This window comes from Scyliorhinus canicula, chromosome 5 (genome assembly GCF_902713615.1).
Source record: "Scyliorhinus canicula chromosome 5, sScyCan1.1, whole genome shotgun sequence".
Lineage (NCBI taxonomy): Eukaryota > Metazoa > Chordata > Chondrichthyes > Carcharhiniformes > Scyliorhinidae > Scyliorhinus > Scyliorhinus canicula.
The window spans coordinates 15,768,414-15,781,877 of record NC_052150.1 but is presented as its reverse complement, the minus strand read 5'-3'; the positions used below and the strand labels follow the sequence as shown (position 1 = coordinate 15,781,877).

Genomic DNA, 13,464 nt, shown 5'->3' with positions numbered 1-13,464 from the left:
TCAGGATTATGGGCAGAAGGCAGGAGAATGGAGATCAGAAAAATATCAGCCATGATTGAATGGCAGAGCAGACTCAATGGGCCACCAGTCTGTGCTCCCACTCTTTAAACTGCCAACCCGCTCTGTGTTCCGCTCTTTAAAATGCCGCCAGTCTGTGTTCCCGCTCTTTAAAATGGTGCTTGTCTGTGTTCCCACTGTTGAAATTGCCGCTGATCTGTGTTCCCGCTCTTTAAACTGCCAGCACTGTGTTCCCGCTCTTTAAACTGCCAGCACTGTGTTCACGCTCTTTAAACTGCCAGCACTGTGTTCACGCTCTTTAAACTGCCAGCACTGTGTTCACGCTCTTTAAACTGCCAGCACTGTGTTCACGCTCTTTAAACTGCTGCCAATCTATGTTCCTGCTCTTTATACTGCTCATTGTTCCTGCTCTTTAAACTGCCCCCAGTCTGTCTTCTCGCTCTTTAAACCATTGCTGCTTTGTTTTCCCGCTCTTTAAACATCTGCGAGTTTGTGTTCCCGCTCCTTAAATGCCACTCTGTGATCCTGCTCTTTAAACTGCTGCTGCTCATTGGTGTTAGCAGCCAGGGCCTCAGTGGGTACCCCTTATCCCCCAAGAGCCAACCAGTCAACCTGGGGTGGTCCTCGAAGTTGCCAGGGATCTCCGAGTATCCCGAGATGTAACTCCCTGGGAAGCGGCACACACGTGCATGATCCAGAGGTGGTGGTCACACAGGAGTTGAACATTCAGGGAGTGGATCCCGTTCCTGTTAATGAAAGGCACTCCCTGATGCCTCAGTGTGCACAAGGCGACATGCGCACCATCAATCACCAGCTCGACCTGGGGCTTTCTGGCAATGACAGAGAATCCTGCAGCCCGTGCACCTTGGTGGGCCTGGTCCAACTCAAAGTTGATATAGTCTGCTGCCCGGCATACATGGCATCCATAACTTCACGGTTGCTCTTGTGGGCTGCAGCATGTGATATGCCGCACAAGTCCCCGCTCGAGCGGTGGCCTTCTTGGCCCTGAGCGGGTGTCTTCCACCATGGGGTACCAAGGCCGCGAGGATGTGGCACTGTCGCTTTGTTGCAATAGAGCCTCTTGTGGCACATGCTGACAATAATCTCTCAGAAACACCAACAATGTCTGTACACCTTGGGTTCTTCTGGGTTCCTCCGTGGCCTGATGGAGGGCCAGATCTTCAGGGTGTGCGGCTGCACCCTGCACATGGGATGCCACCTCCAGCCTACATCAATGCTGCTGTCTTCTCTGCCACCTGGCTGCTTGGTCTGCCACGAGCACAGCGAGAGCAGCCTATGTGGGACCAATATAACCACATATATTGTTATATCTGTGAGGGATTGGAGAAGGAGAGAGACCAACAATCAATTAGGGCTTCCACCCCGAAACCCTCAAATCCCCAAGCCTTTCCCACCCTTACGTGTCCCACCTTCTCTTAGAGTGTCACCTACCGAGCCAGTTGTGGTGGAAAACCTCATTCTGCACACTCACCCCCCTGGCCACAGCAGGGGCCTCTAGACCACAGACCCCTCCCGGAAACATGAGGGAGACCGTGCTCATGTGCCCTCCCCTGATCCACAAACTTCCCCTAAGGTCGTGAGGATATCCCCGGTGCTGTAGCCCATCTCTTGAGTGTTTGATTGTTGGCTGATTCCTCTATGGTGCTGATGCTTCTAGAGTTCAGCACACTATTCAGGCTTCAAAGTTTGATTGAAATGTGATACAATAATCATCATCTGAGACGTGGCACATGTATCCAGAAGAAGCCACTTGAGAATGTTTTATTGGCAGAAATAGTCAACATTAACAAAGATGTAACATTTCACATATCGCACTAATCAGTAAGTAATCACCGTTCCAAATCTATATCAGCTCATTTTCATGGAAAAAAACCGTATCACCCCTTGCAGGTTTCTCAACAGAAACAGAGGACAAGCTTGAGAATGTTTTATCATGTCCACAACTTTGTCGTAGAAATGATCTGTCCATCAATGTGTTACATGTTCCACGTATCAGTGCCATTCTCCGTCCAAGAGCCGCAGCTGTGCAGGCCCTGCCACACGGTCCAATCTCGTTGGAACCAAATCCTGGCATCCACATATTCAACTGGCGCTGAAGGTGCAGTTGAATATCCTTGCTTCCAGCTGTCTGACCCGTGGTGACGTACAAGTTACATGCTGCATTCACCACACCAGCAACAAAAGCCTCAACAATCTGCAAAAGCATTTCTTCAAAATCTGCAGCAGGTTGCTCATTTCAGTCAATTTCACACACCATGTCCTGCAGTGTCTTCTTGCTTTAAACCTGATTGCCTTCTGGACTCGTAGGTCCCCCGGAGCCCGGTGTTCCAGTTATCTTAGAAAAAAATCATCCTTCTTTCCGGCTGCAGAAAAAGAAGGAAACAGCAACAGCAGCCTTCAGGCACTTGAAGCCACCAGCAGGAGCAAGCAGCAAACACAACTGCAACTGTGCTGTGAAGTTCTCTCAGAACTCACAAGGGCAATTCCTTATTAGCAGTAGTCTTCTGCTATGAAGCTAGAGGCTGCTCATCATCAAAGGGAGTTAAAGTGACCTTCAGCGTATAAACAAGAGTGGGACTAAAGTACTTGGTAGGACAGACAGGCAGCTGCTGTAGTTGCCCATTTATGGGTATCCACAATATTTAAAGATGGCTTGAAGGCTTCATAGAGGAAAAGCCCCTCGGTCCCCCGTCCCACTGCAAGCACTGTGGCAGAAGTTCCAGTGCCCTTGAGCCGCATGCCTGAAAACAAAAATGACTACTCACGTCCTCAGTTCCCCTTAGCATCCATTGTGCCAGCTTAACGTTTTTCAAAGGCAGTACTAAACGATGCCCACATGATTTCTCACTGGGGAGCTGGTTAATTTCTGGGTGCTGTTGTATTCAACTTCAATCTCGCTGATGAGGTGGAAATTAATGCAAATGAGAGTAAATGATATGCTCACCATATTTGGGCATGATCCGGAACTTCCTTTCGGGAAGGGGCCATTTAGATAGCAAACTGATTCAATTTGGCATTTCCCGTCATTTATCCTGCACGGATCGCAACACAGTGGTTAGATTATGCCCAGAGTCTACAAAGGAATCTAAACAGGTTAAGTGAGTGGGGAAAAAAATTGTCAGATGGAGTAAATTTGTTGGAAAATGTGAACTTGTTCACTTTGGTAGGAAGAATGGAAAATAATAATTTAAATTGAGAAAGATTGAAAAATCTTCAGTACAGAGGAAACTGGATGTCCTAATTCATGAATCACAAAATGTTCATATCCAGTTACAGCAACTGATTAGGAAGGCAAATGTAATGTTGTATTGTCGTTTATTGCAAGAGAATGGAAGATAAAAATCAGGAAGTTTTGCCACACTAGTTGTATAGAGCATTGGTGAGAGCACATCTGGAGTACTGTGTGCAGTTTTGGTCTCCCTACTTGAGAAAGGATATAACTGCATTAGAAGCAGTTCAGAGAAAGTTCACTAAACTGATATATGGTTATATCTTATAAGGAAAGGTTGGACCTACATCCATTTGAGTTTAGAAAAATGAGAGGTGATCTTATTGAAGCATATATGATCCTGAGGGTAATTGACAGGGTGAATGCTAAGAGGATACCCATTTCCTCTTATGGGAGAGACTACAACTCGGGGACATGGTTTAAAAATAAGGGGTCTCCCATTTACGATGGAGATGCGAATTAATTTCTCTCCCAGGGCTGTTAGTCAGTGGAATTGTCTTCCCCAGAGAGCAGTGGGGAAGGTAGGATCATTGAATATTTTTAAGGCACTGAGTTCCAGGTCCCTCCCTCTGAGTGAAAATAAATGCTTCCCAATATCCCCTCTAAACCTTCTATCAATTATTTTAAAGTTATGCCTCCTGGTGTTTGACCCTTCTGCTGAGGTACAATAGAATTTGCTCTATTTATTCTATCTAAGCTTGTCAATTTTATGCATCTCGATTAAGTCACCTTCAGCCTCCTCTGTTCCAAGGACCAGATTTATCAATCCTTTTCTCCAATCTGACACCCACGGCTCTATGGCAGCACTTGGAGTGTGCAAGGAAGAAGCCACACATTCCAAGATGTACATCCATCAAATATCATCGATGTAAGTAGTGGACACCTCCACATCTAGATTGCACAATGTTCAGCACCATTCGCAACTCCTTAGATACTGAAGCAGTCTGCCCATATACATCAAAATCTGGACAACATTGAGGCTTGGGCTGTAAAGCAGCAGGTAACATTCGTGCCACATAAGTACCAGACAATGGCCATCTCTAACAGAGGGCATCTAACCATCTCCCCTTGACATTCAGTGCCATTATCATTACTGAATCCTCGACTATTAACATCTATTGACCAGAAACTGGACTGGAACAGCCCTATAAATACTGTGGCTACAAGAGCAGGACAGAGGCTGTGAATTCTGCGGTGCATAATTCACTTCCTGACTCACCAAAGCGTGTCCACCATCGACAAGTCTCAAGTCAGGAGTGTGATGGAACACCCTCCATTTGCCAATATGATTGCAGCTCGAACAACACTCAAGAAACTCAACACCATCCAGGACAAAACAGTGCACTTGATTGGCACTCCATCCACCATATCCAAATCACTCCCTCCACCCCAATACCAGTGGCAGTAGTGTGTACCATTTACAAGATTCATTGCAGGAACTTACCAAGGCTCTTTCGGCACCACATTCCAAACCCATGACCGCTACCATCTAGAGCGACATGGACAGCAGAAGGACATGAGAACACTTCAACCTGAAAAGTTCCCCTCTAAATCACCACCATCTTCTCAAGGGGATTAGGGATGGCCTAGGCCGTGAAGTCTACATCCCATAAATTAATAAAAAATATGGAAACCCACCTGCTTAACAAAGTAATTGAAGGAAGGAAATCTGCTATTCTTACGTGGTCTAGTCTAAATGTTGTTCTACTTCCATGCCAATGTAGTTCACTCTTAACTATCCACTGAAGTAGTCGACAACGTGCTCAGTTATATTAAACTGCTGCCAGTTGTTCAAGAAGATATACCATCATCACCTTCACAGGAAACTAAGGATGGGCAATCAAGGCTTGGTTTGGCCAGTGATTAGTTAAACTAATATTTTGCGTACTAATGCTTGTTTATGAGAATTTTCCAGCAGGGGTCACTAGATAGCAATTAGATACAGAAGTTCTGACTGATTTTTTTCTTTGGTTTCCTGCTCCCTCACTCAAGGGCAGTGAAGCTAATTGTGGCATTCCTATTGTTACCCAAAACTACATAAACCATAACAAATCTATACAGTCATGTCTTGAAAAAAATCCAGACATGGGGTATTGACGGCTCATAAGGCTCTGTTGTTGGCATGTGACTTTGCTTGCTGGAATTACCCGCAAATGCTGCTCCTGGGTCATTCAATACAACCAGGCTCAATAACGGGCAAATTTACCTCAATGTCATGATGGCAAATGTTATCCTCTCGAGTGATTGAAAAGCAAATTAGTACCTGATCCTCTTCATTGGCTGAGTTTCAGACCACTGTTTTACGAATCACACAATGTCAACTAGATTCTTACAAACAGGGAAGGTAACTTGGATGAGTGGTTAAGTAGAGTTTCAGAATCAGGTTACCAGCTTATATTTTCAGTGGTAAATTATGTAATGAGATTGGATTTAATCAGTAGGGGAATTAAGAGTTACGGACATGACGCAGGAAAGTGGACTTTGTGAGTGTTAGGTCAGCCATGATCCTATCGTGATAACCCTCACGGGGACCTTGGGGGATCACTTATTAATATAACAATCTTTGAAACCTATTTCTCAGACGTTGATTTCATAACAGAATTATACAATAGCATTATCCTCATAGTCAGTGATATTTATCCAAGGTGTTGTTATTGTTCCTTACAAAATGCAGCCTTGCACTGTATTTTGTAGATGGTAATATTACTTCTCCGGTTGATAAATTACAATGTCTAAGAGAATCTTCATTTACTCCTCTGTGGTCCCTTTTCTTTTGCCATAAACTGTCTTCATGAGAGCCTTTCTTGGTCTCCATGGAAGTACCATGACATGAAGAGTCTAAATAGTAATTATATTTTCTCACTTCTTGGACATACCTGCGTGAATCAAATTCTGACCTCTTAAGCATCCCAAGTATTAATCGCTCCACCATTGGTGGCTGCATGTTCAGTTACCTTGATCCTAAAGTCTGTAATTCAATCTACATCTCTCTGCTTTCCTCCTTTAAAAGGCGCCTTAAAACCTACCTCTTTGATCAAATTTTAGGTCATCTGACATATCTCCTGATATGGAGTGATGTCATATTTTGTTTGATAATGCTCCTGTGAAGCATCTTAGGACATTTTATTTTGTTAAAGACTTCATATAAATGTAGATTGTTGTCAGCCTTGGATTCTATGAAAAAGCAAATCTTCATTTTTAGCTATGATGATTTTGCTGTGGGGTAGCATATAGATAGTAATGAGGCTACGGATAGATCCATTCAGCCATTCACCTGAGGAAGGAGCAGTGCTCCGAAAGCTAGTGTTTGAAACAAACATGTTGGACTTTAACCTGGTGTTGTAAGACTTCTTACTGTGCTCATTTCTAGCTAGGTCAGAAGGATGAGCATAACCAGATCACAAAAGGCCAGGCAGCAACCAGTGAAGTCAGCATCATGCTGCCCTATCCCTTTGCATTTGTAGCTGGTGCTGATCTTAACTGTTTTCTGGCCATCAATGCTAAGGTCATTGCCTCCATCATCTCATCCGAGGATAATTGCATCAAAACTCACTGATCCAATAGTTACTGCCTGTAAAGTCTGTCTGTGTCACACAATAAATCATAGTTGTCTTACTTGTTCTGCCAGTAGCAAGTGGCCATTGGACCTTCTCCTTCATGGCCAGCGCTGAGCTCATGGCTTCCATGTCTGCAGTTCAGTCCACGGCTGTTTTTTACAGGTGGGGTGAGCTACTGCCCATGCTGAAAACACGCCCACCCGGGGGCCATAAAATCCAGCACCAAAACTCTGAGAACTGTGGGCACGATTCTCCGCAAATGCGGCGAGTCGTAAAGGCTGCCGTGAAACTGGCCGTGTTTCACGGCAGCCTCCGTGCCCCCTCCCGGGACCCGATTCTCCCCCCCCGGGCGGGCTAGCAGCGGGGCCCCATTGAGGCACGGCGTCGCGGCCTTAGCGACCGTCGCTAAGTCCGCGGCCAAGCGTCACGACGGCTGAAGCGCACGATGACGTCAGCCCGGATGCCGGGTTGGACGGCCCAACCTGTGCATGCGCGGATGACGTCATCCGCAGACGCGTCAAACCCGTGCATGCGCAGGCCGTCATGCCCTCAGCCACTCCGCGTACTGATCCTGCGGGGCGGCGGAAGAACAAATAGTGCGCGGTATCGGACCCGCTGCCCGCGATCGGTGCCCACCCATCGCAGGCCCATGCCACCCTTGGCACGGCCGTGCCAATCGGTGCCATGGTTGTCCGGGACGGAACATTCCGGCCGTTTTCACGAACGCTGAAAGCAGGTGTGATTGCGGCCGTGAAAATGGCCGTAAACTCCGCGGTATTCGGCCCATCGGCCTGCGGAGAATTGCTGTTCGCCGTAAAAAACGACGAGCAGCGATTTGTGTCGGGGGGCGGGCCGGAGGGGGGGAGAATAGCAGGAGGCCGTGAAAATTGTCGGGAAGGCCCTCCCGCTATTCTCCGACCCATCGTGGGCAGCGGAGAATCGCGCCCTGTGTATGCAATTTCAATACACAACTGGAATTGCTCGCTCTGATTAAGAACTGCTCCCTAATCTTTTATCATTGCCTACCCTAAATGCCATTACTTTTATCTAATTATCTTTGCTCATGGCCCCTTTCTCAAGTCTCCTATCTTTTTCCATCCCCGAATCATGCCATCCTTAATTTATTGCCTCAATATACTTCGTCACCTGCCAAATCCCTACCTTGACAAATTGCTACTCCTTTATTCCTTTTTGCAACCTAAGCTGGAATCCATATTGAATAAGCACATTGCTGTATATCTGTTGGAATTTTGCAAAAGGTTCATCAAAGTACTTGTTGCCACGACCTTAGGATCAACAACCCCAATCTCAAAATCCTCTTTCCTATCTGATTTCCTTGGCCAGTGAACCTGTTGGGAACTAATTTAGTGATTTCAATTTCCATCCTAATTCGTCATCTGTATCCTCCTTCTTTGAATTGTGACTGTTCCTGGAAAAACCTCTCTCTCTTGCACTTTCAAGCTTTGACTTTCCATGGGCGGCATGGTGGCACAGTGGTTAGCCCTGCTTCCTCACAGGCCTCAGGTGACTGTCTGTGTGGTGTTTGCATATTCTCCCCGTGTCTGCTTGGGCTTCCTCTTGGTGCTCTGGTTTCCTTCCACAGTCTAAAGATGTGCAGGTTAGGTGGATTGGCCATGTAAAATTGCCCCTTAGTGTCCAAAAGGTAGGGTGGGGTTACTGGGTTACGGGGATAGGGTGGAGGTGTGGGCTTAAGTAGGGTGCTCTTTCTGAGTGCCATGTAGTCCCAATGGGCCGAATGGCCTCCTGCACTGTAAATTCTATGATGCTATGATTCTAACACCCTGGCAGTTCTGCAGCTATCAATCTGTTAGGTTGCTCCCACACCTCTAAATTTGATGATCTTGTCCTTTACTCTATTCCATCTGGTTATTCCATTTTGTTATGTCCCATCTTTGCTTCTCAAAGTGCAAAGGGTGGAGATTGAGCGTATCTGATGCACAACTGTTTCAGTGCTTCACCACCAGCTTATATCAGGCTTCATTCTCATGCCAAAACTAGCCAAAACGCGAGAATAATTAGGAGAACAAATTTAATCTCCAGCTTATTTTCTCCATTACCAACCATCTTCTTAAACGCATTCCCCACTTCCCCAACTCCCACCTCCAACAATAAATTCCCTCTGCGAGCTTACTGTGTTTATGATGCCATCTCCAGAAATAGTTTTGCTTTCCACCTTTGCATTGTTACCTCTGGATCTATCCGTAGCCTCATTACTATCTATATGCTACCCCACAGCAAAATCATCCAAAGCATAGGATTGGCTTCCACATGTGCACTGATGCCACTCAGTTCTAATTCCTACACCAGCTTTTTTCTCTACTCATCCACTGTCTCTGTTCTATCAGACTGCTTATCTGATATCAGTTGTTTCTTGAGCTGAAATTTCTTTTGCCTGTACATAGGGAAAACTCAATACATTGTGTAAGGCTCCTGCCATAATAATGTTCCGTGCCACCAATTCCAGCTCCCTCTCTGTCCACTATCTCAAGCTGAACCAAACTGATTGCAACCTTGCTATCTTAGTCAACACCTACCTGAGTGTTCAACCCCAAATCCGCACCATCTCAAAAGCCATTTATCTCCATTTCTGTAAGATCACCCTCCTCTGCCCCTGCCTCAGTCCAATTTGCTGCTGAAACACTCATCATGTCTTTGTCCACTTCCATTCTCTTCCTGGCTGACCTTACATCCCCTATTCTATGGCAGCACGGTAGCACAAGTGGATAGCGCTGTGGCTCCACAGCACCAGGGTCCCAGGTTCGATTCCCCGCTGGGTCACAGTCTGTGCAGAGTCAGCACGTTTTCCCCGTGTCTGCGTGGGTTTCCTCCGGATGCTCCAGTTTCCTCCCAACATCCAAGATGTGCAGGTTAGATGGATGTGGCCATGATAAATTGCCCTTAGTGACCAAAAAGGTTAGGAGGGGTTATTGGGTTTATGGGGATAGGTGGAAGTGAGGGCTTAAGTGGGTCGGAGCAGACCCGTTGGGCTGATAGCCTCCTTCTGCATTGTATGTTCTATGTTCTATGTAAACTTTAATTCATCCAAAGCTCTGCTACCTTGCTCCTATCCTGCAACATATCTTGCTTATCCATCACTCTTGCTACCCTATATGTTGCTTCCAGCCACTTATTACATCCAATTTAATGTTGTCGCTGTAAATTAAATCCTTTAATGGGCCTTACCTTCCTTACCTCTGTAACTTCTACCGTCCTATGGTTATTCACACTCTCTCACCCTTCCACAAGAACTCGCCGTTCCTCCAATTCTGGCCTCTTGTGCATTAGTGACTAGCTGCAAATAAGGTGCCTTCTTTAATTCCTTTCCTTACTAATTTACTTTTCTATTTAGTTTGAATTAGCCTCTTGAACTTATTATTTTATAACTAAATTTCATTAATGCACAATTTTCTGAATTTCTGATATTATCATTATTCATTTTCTAGTGAAATGTTTGATAACTTGCATTGAAACACAGAATGTGATGAAAGAACGCGATTTGGCATTCCTCTGGAATTCTCTCAGAGCTTTTTAATAGTTTATCCTTCTCATTTACTCATCAATTTATTATTGGCTAAATTGACGTGAACAATGTTACTTGGGCAGTCTCTATAACCAGCATGTCCAAAGTTCTTGGATATGTTATTTTGTTTCTGTTCATTAATTGGGGATGTTGAATTGCAATATTTTTGTGATACTATGCACATGAATGATATACAAATTAAATGCAGGAGTTGAACAATTTTTTTTCCCAGGTTCGATTGACAATAATGAGGATACCTTGTAAATTCTTCTCGTATCTACGGTTTCAAAAGGTTTCACGTTCTCTACAGTTACAACCAGGAGATGCTGGTGGAAACATAAAGCAGTTCAGAAACATACACCAGGCCCATCAGCAGGGCAACACTTTCTGACTCGATTGAACTCTTTGAGAAATTCTACCTTCGAGATGACTATACAAATGTTACGCCGAAGATTTTGTCGAAAGTGGGGAAAAGCTTACAGAACCAAAAAAACCACCCTTTATGGCTCATTAAGGAACGCATTAAGGATCATTTCTACACGCATTATTTGAGTCGCAATAGGAATCCATATATTTTCAGTGTATGATAATCTGTCCCCCTGTGGTTACTACAGAGCAGAACTTTGACAGTTTACTTATACCACCGGATCACGCAAGCAGGAGAAAGGGGATAACTTCTATCTGAATCAAACTAACATGCTCCGGGCTCACACATCTGCTCACCAGCATGAACTCATTCGTGCAGGTCTTAATGCCTTCTGGTAGTTGGAGATGTCTACCGACGAGATGAGATTGACTGCAGCCACTATCCAGTCTTCCATCAAATGGAGGGTGTGAGACTATTTTCAAAGCATGAGGTGAGAGTTGACTTGCATAATTCCTCATTACCTCTCAAATATTCTGTTTGATGCAAATATTAGTCTTTGGTCTCATGTTGGTGGATGAAAGAACCAATATCTTTTACAGTTTTCTTCCCTCATTTTGGGGTTGGGGACTCTTGCTGGGTTCAATTCCATTGTTGGTTGCGGATGCTTGACATCTCCCCTCAGTGGACATTCTTCACATTTGAAATCGAGAGTGAATGGTTGTTTTTCAGGCTGAAGGAAGTTTAAAGTGGGGTTCCATGGAGTTGGTGTTAGGATCTGTGCTTTTCTTCAAATATATATATATATATATATTTAATGGCCTAGACTTGAGAGCACTGGACGCACGATGGCACAAAACCTGGGAGTATTTTGAACTGTGTGGAGGATCTTGTTAAACGTCATAATGACATAGACAGGCTGGTGGAATGCGCAGGCAAAGTAGCAGATTAAATTTAATGCAGAGAAGTGTGAAGTGATTCATTTTGATCGGAAGAACGAGGAGAAGCAATATAAAATAAAGGGAACAGTTCTAAAGGTTGCATAGGGGCAGAGGGATCTGGGAGTAATGTACGCAAATGAAAGTGGCAGGGCAGGTTGAGATAATGGTTAATAAAGCATACAAGATTCTGGGTTACATAAATAGAGGCATAAATGTGAGCTAGACAGCTGGTCTGTGATCCAGAACAAGGCCAGCAGTGTGGGTTCAATCCCCGTACCGGCTGAGGTTATTCATGAAAGCCCAGCCTTCTCAACCTTCCCCACGCCTGAGGTGTGGTGATCCTCAGGTTTTACCACCACCAGTCAGCTGTTGCAATAGGTCATTTAAATAAATAATTGCATCAGTTATCCAGTTGCATCATTAGGCTAATTTTATTATTAATTTACTAAATGGGAACAAAGTCCCACAGCAAGTGCATTTAGCCACGTGTTTTCCAGCGCTCGCAGCGCCGAGAAACACAAAGCTATAAAACGCGACTAGCATTTGATAAGGGGCCTCAACGGGTATCGCATGGCCGACGACGCACATAGTGTTTTGTACAGTGAGGAGCTTTGCTCGCCAGAACTCCTCAGTGTAGCGAGAGATGGGGACACCATTTTCAAATGGTCCCCAAAGTGACGCCTCACCCCACACCCACGCAGGGCTCCCAGGCCCCGATCGCACGGGTGCAGAAAATGCCAGCTTGCACCTTTAGCAGTGCCAACCTGGCACCATGGCCGTGTCCCAACCAGGCTGGCAATTACAGGGTGCCCAGGTGGCACCAACAGCGCCAGGCTTTCACCCTGCCCAAAGGGCCTGCACTTGGGGGTCCACGGGAGACTGCACGTTCTCCCCATGTCTGCGTGGGTTTCCTCCAGGTGCTCCGGTTTCCTCCCACAAATCCTGAAAATCGTGCTTGTTCGGTGAATTGGGCATTCTGAATTCTCCCTCAAGTGTACCAGAACAGACGCCGGAGTGTGGTGACTAGGGGCGTTACACCGTAACTTCTTTACAGTGTTAATGTAAGCCTACTTGTGACAATAAAGATCATTATTATAATGATAAATGGGTGGGGTGAAGGATCAAACCTCTAAATGGACAATTTCTAATTAGTTTGTGTCACTTTAGCTAACCAAAGGGTCTTCTCGTCTTTCCAGTTGTTTGCTAATGTACAAAATGGCGAAGAGCTTTGCATCTTTGAGAAGGGATGCCACACACCCTATAAACAAGAGATGCACACACTGGAGGCAGTTAAACTACTAGAGTTTGATTTAAAGCAGACCCTGAAGAAAGTCATGACGCACCTCTTTGGGAAAGGTATGTAAAATATTATTAAGCATATGTGACCTGATCTTAACGCTTTCGCAGGACTCACTTCACTTTCTTTTATCAATTGACATTGTGATGAGATTGGTAAGATTGCATTTATTGTTCTATTGAGTAAAATGAGTGCTTTGCTAGGTTATTTCAGAGGGTAAAGTCAACCAAATTGTTGTGGGTCCAGCAAGGGTGTGGCCATCTTATTTTACTTGGAGAGACTTTTTTAAGTTGCCGAAAATAAAAACTATACTGAGCCACAAGATGAAAATTCACCATTTCTGAACCAAAATTCTTTTTTGTTTATATTTTTATTCTCCTTTTTCACATTTTCTTCCAAATTTACACCCATCAACAATAAACAATAATCAGTAACAAATATGTCAATCCCCATATCAATAACAACGATCCCATCCTCCCACCAAACCCCAAACATT

General features: G+C 44.9%; 1 protein-coding gene across 1 annotated transcript in view; it reads left to right on the top strand.

Moving 5' to 3' along the window:
* The window catches only part of fars2 (phenylalanyl-tRNA synthetase 2, mitochondrial), a 541,716-nt gene that overhangs the window by 111,303 nt on the left and 416,949 nt on the right, over nucleotides 1-13,464 (top strand). Inside the window, 7 exon segments of the mRNA XM_038796635.1 lie at nucleotides 10,599-10,723; nucleotides 10,725-10,935; nucleotides 10,937-10,963; nucleotides 10,965-11,025; nucleotides 11,028-11,123; nucleotides 11,126-11,223; nucleotides 12,868-13,027. Coding sequence (XP_038652563.1) covers nucleotides 10,599-10,723; nucleotides 10,725-10,935; nucleotides 10,937-10,963; nucleotides 10,965-11,025; nucleotides 11,028-11,123; nucleotides 11,126-11,223; nucleotides 12,868-13,027 — 778 coding nt within the window.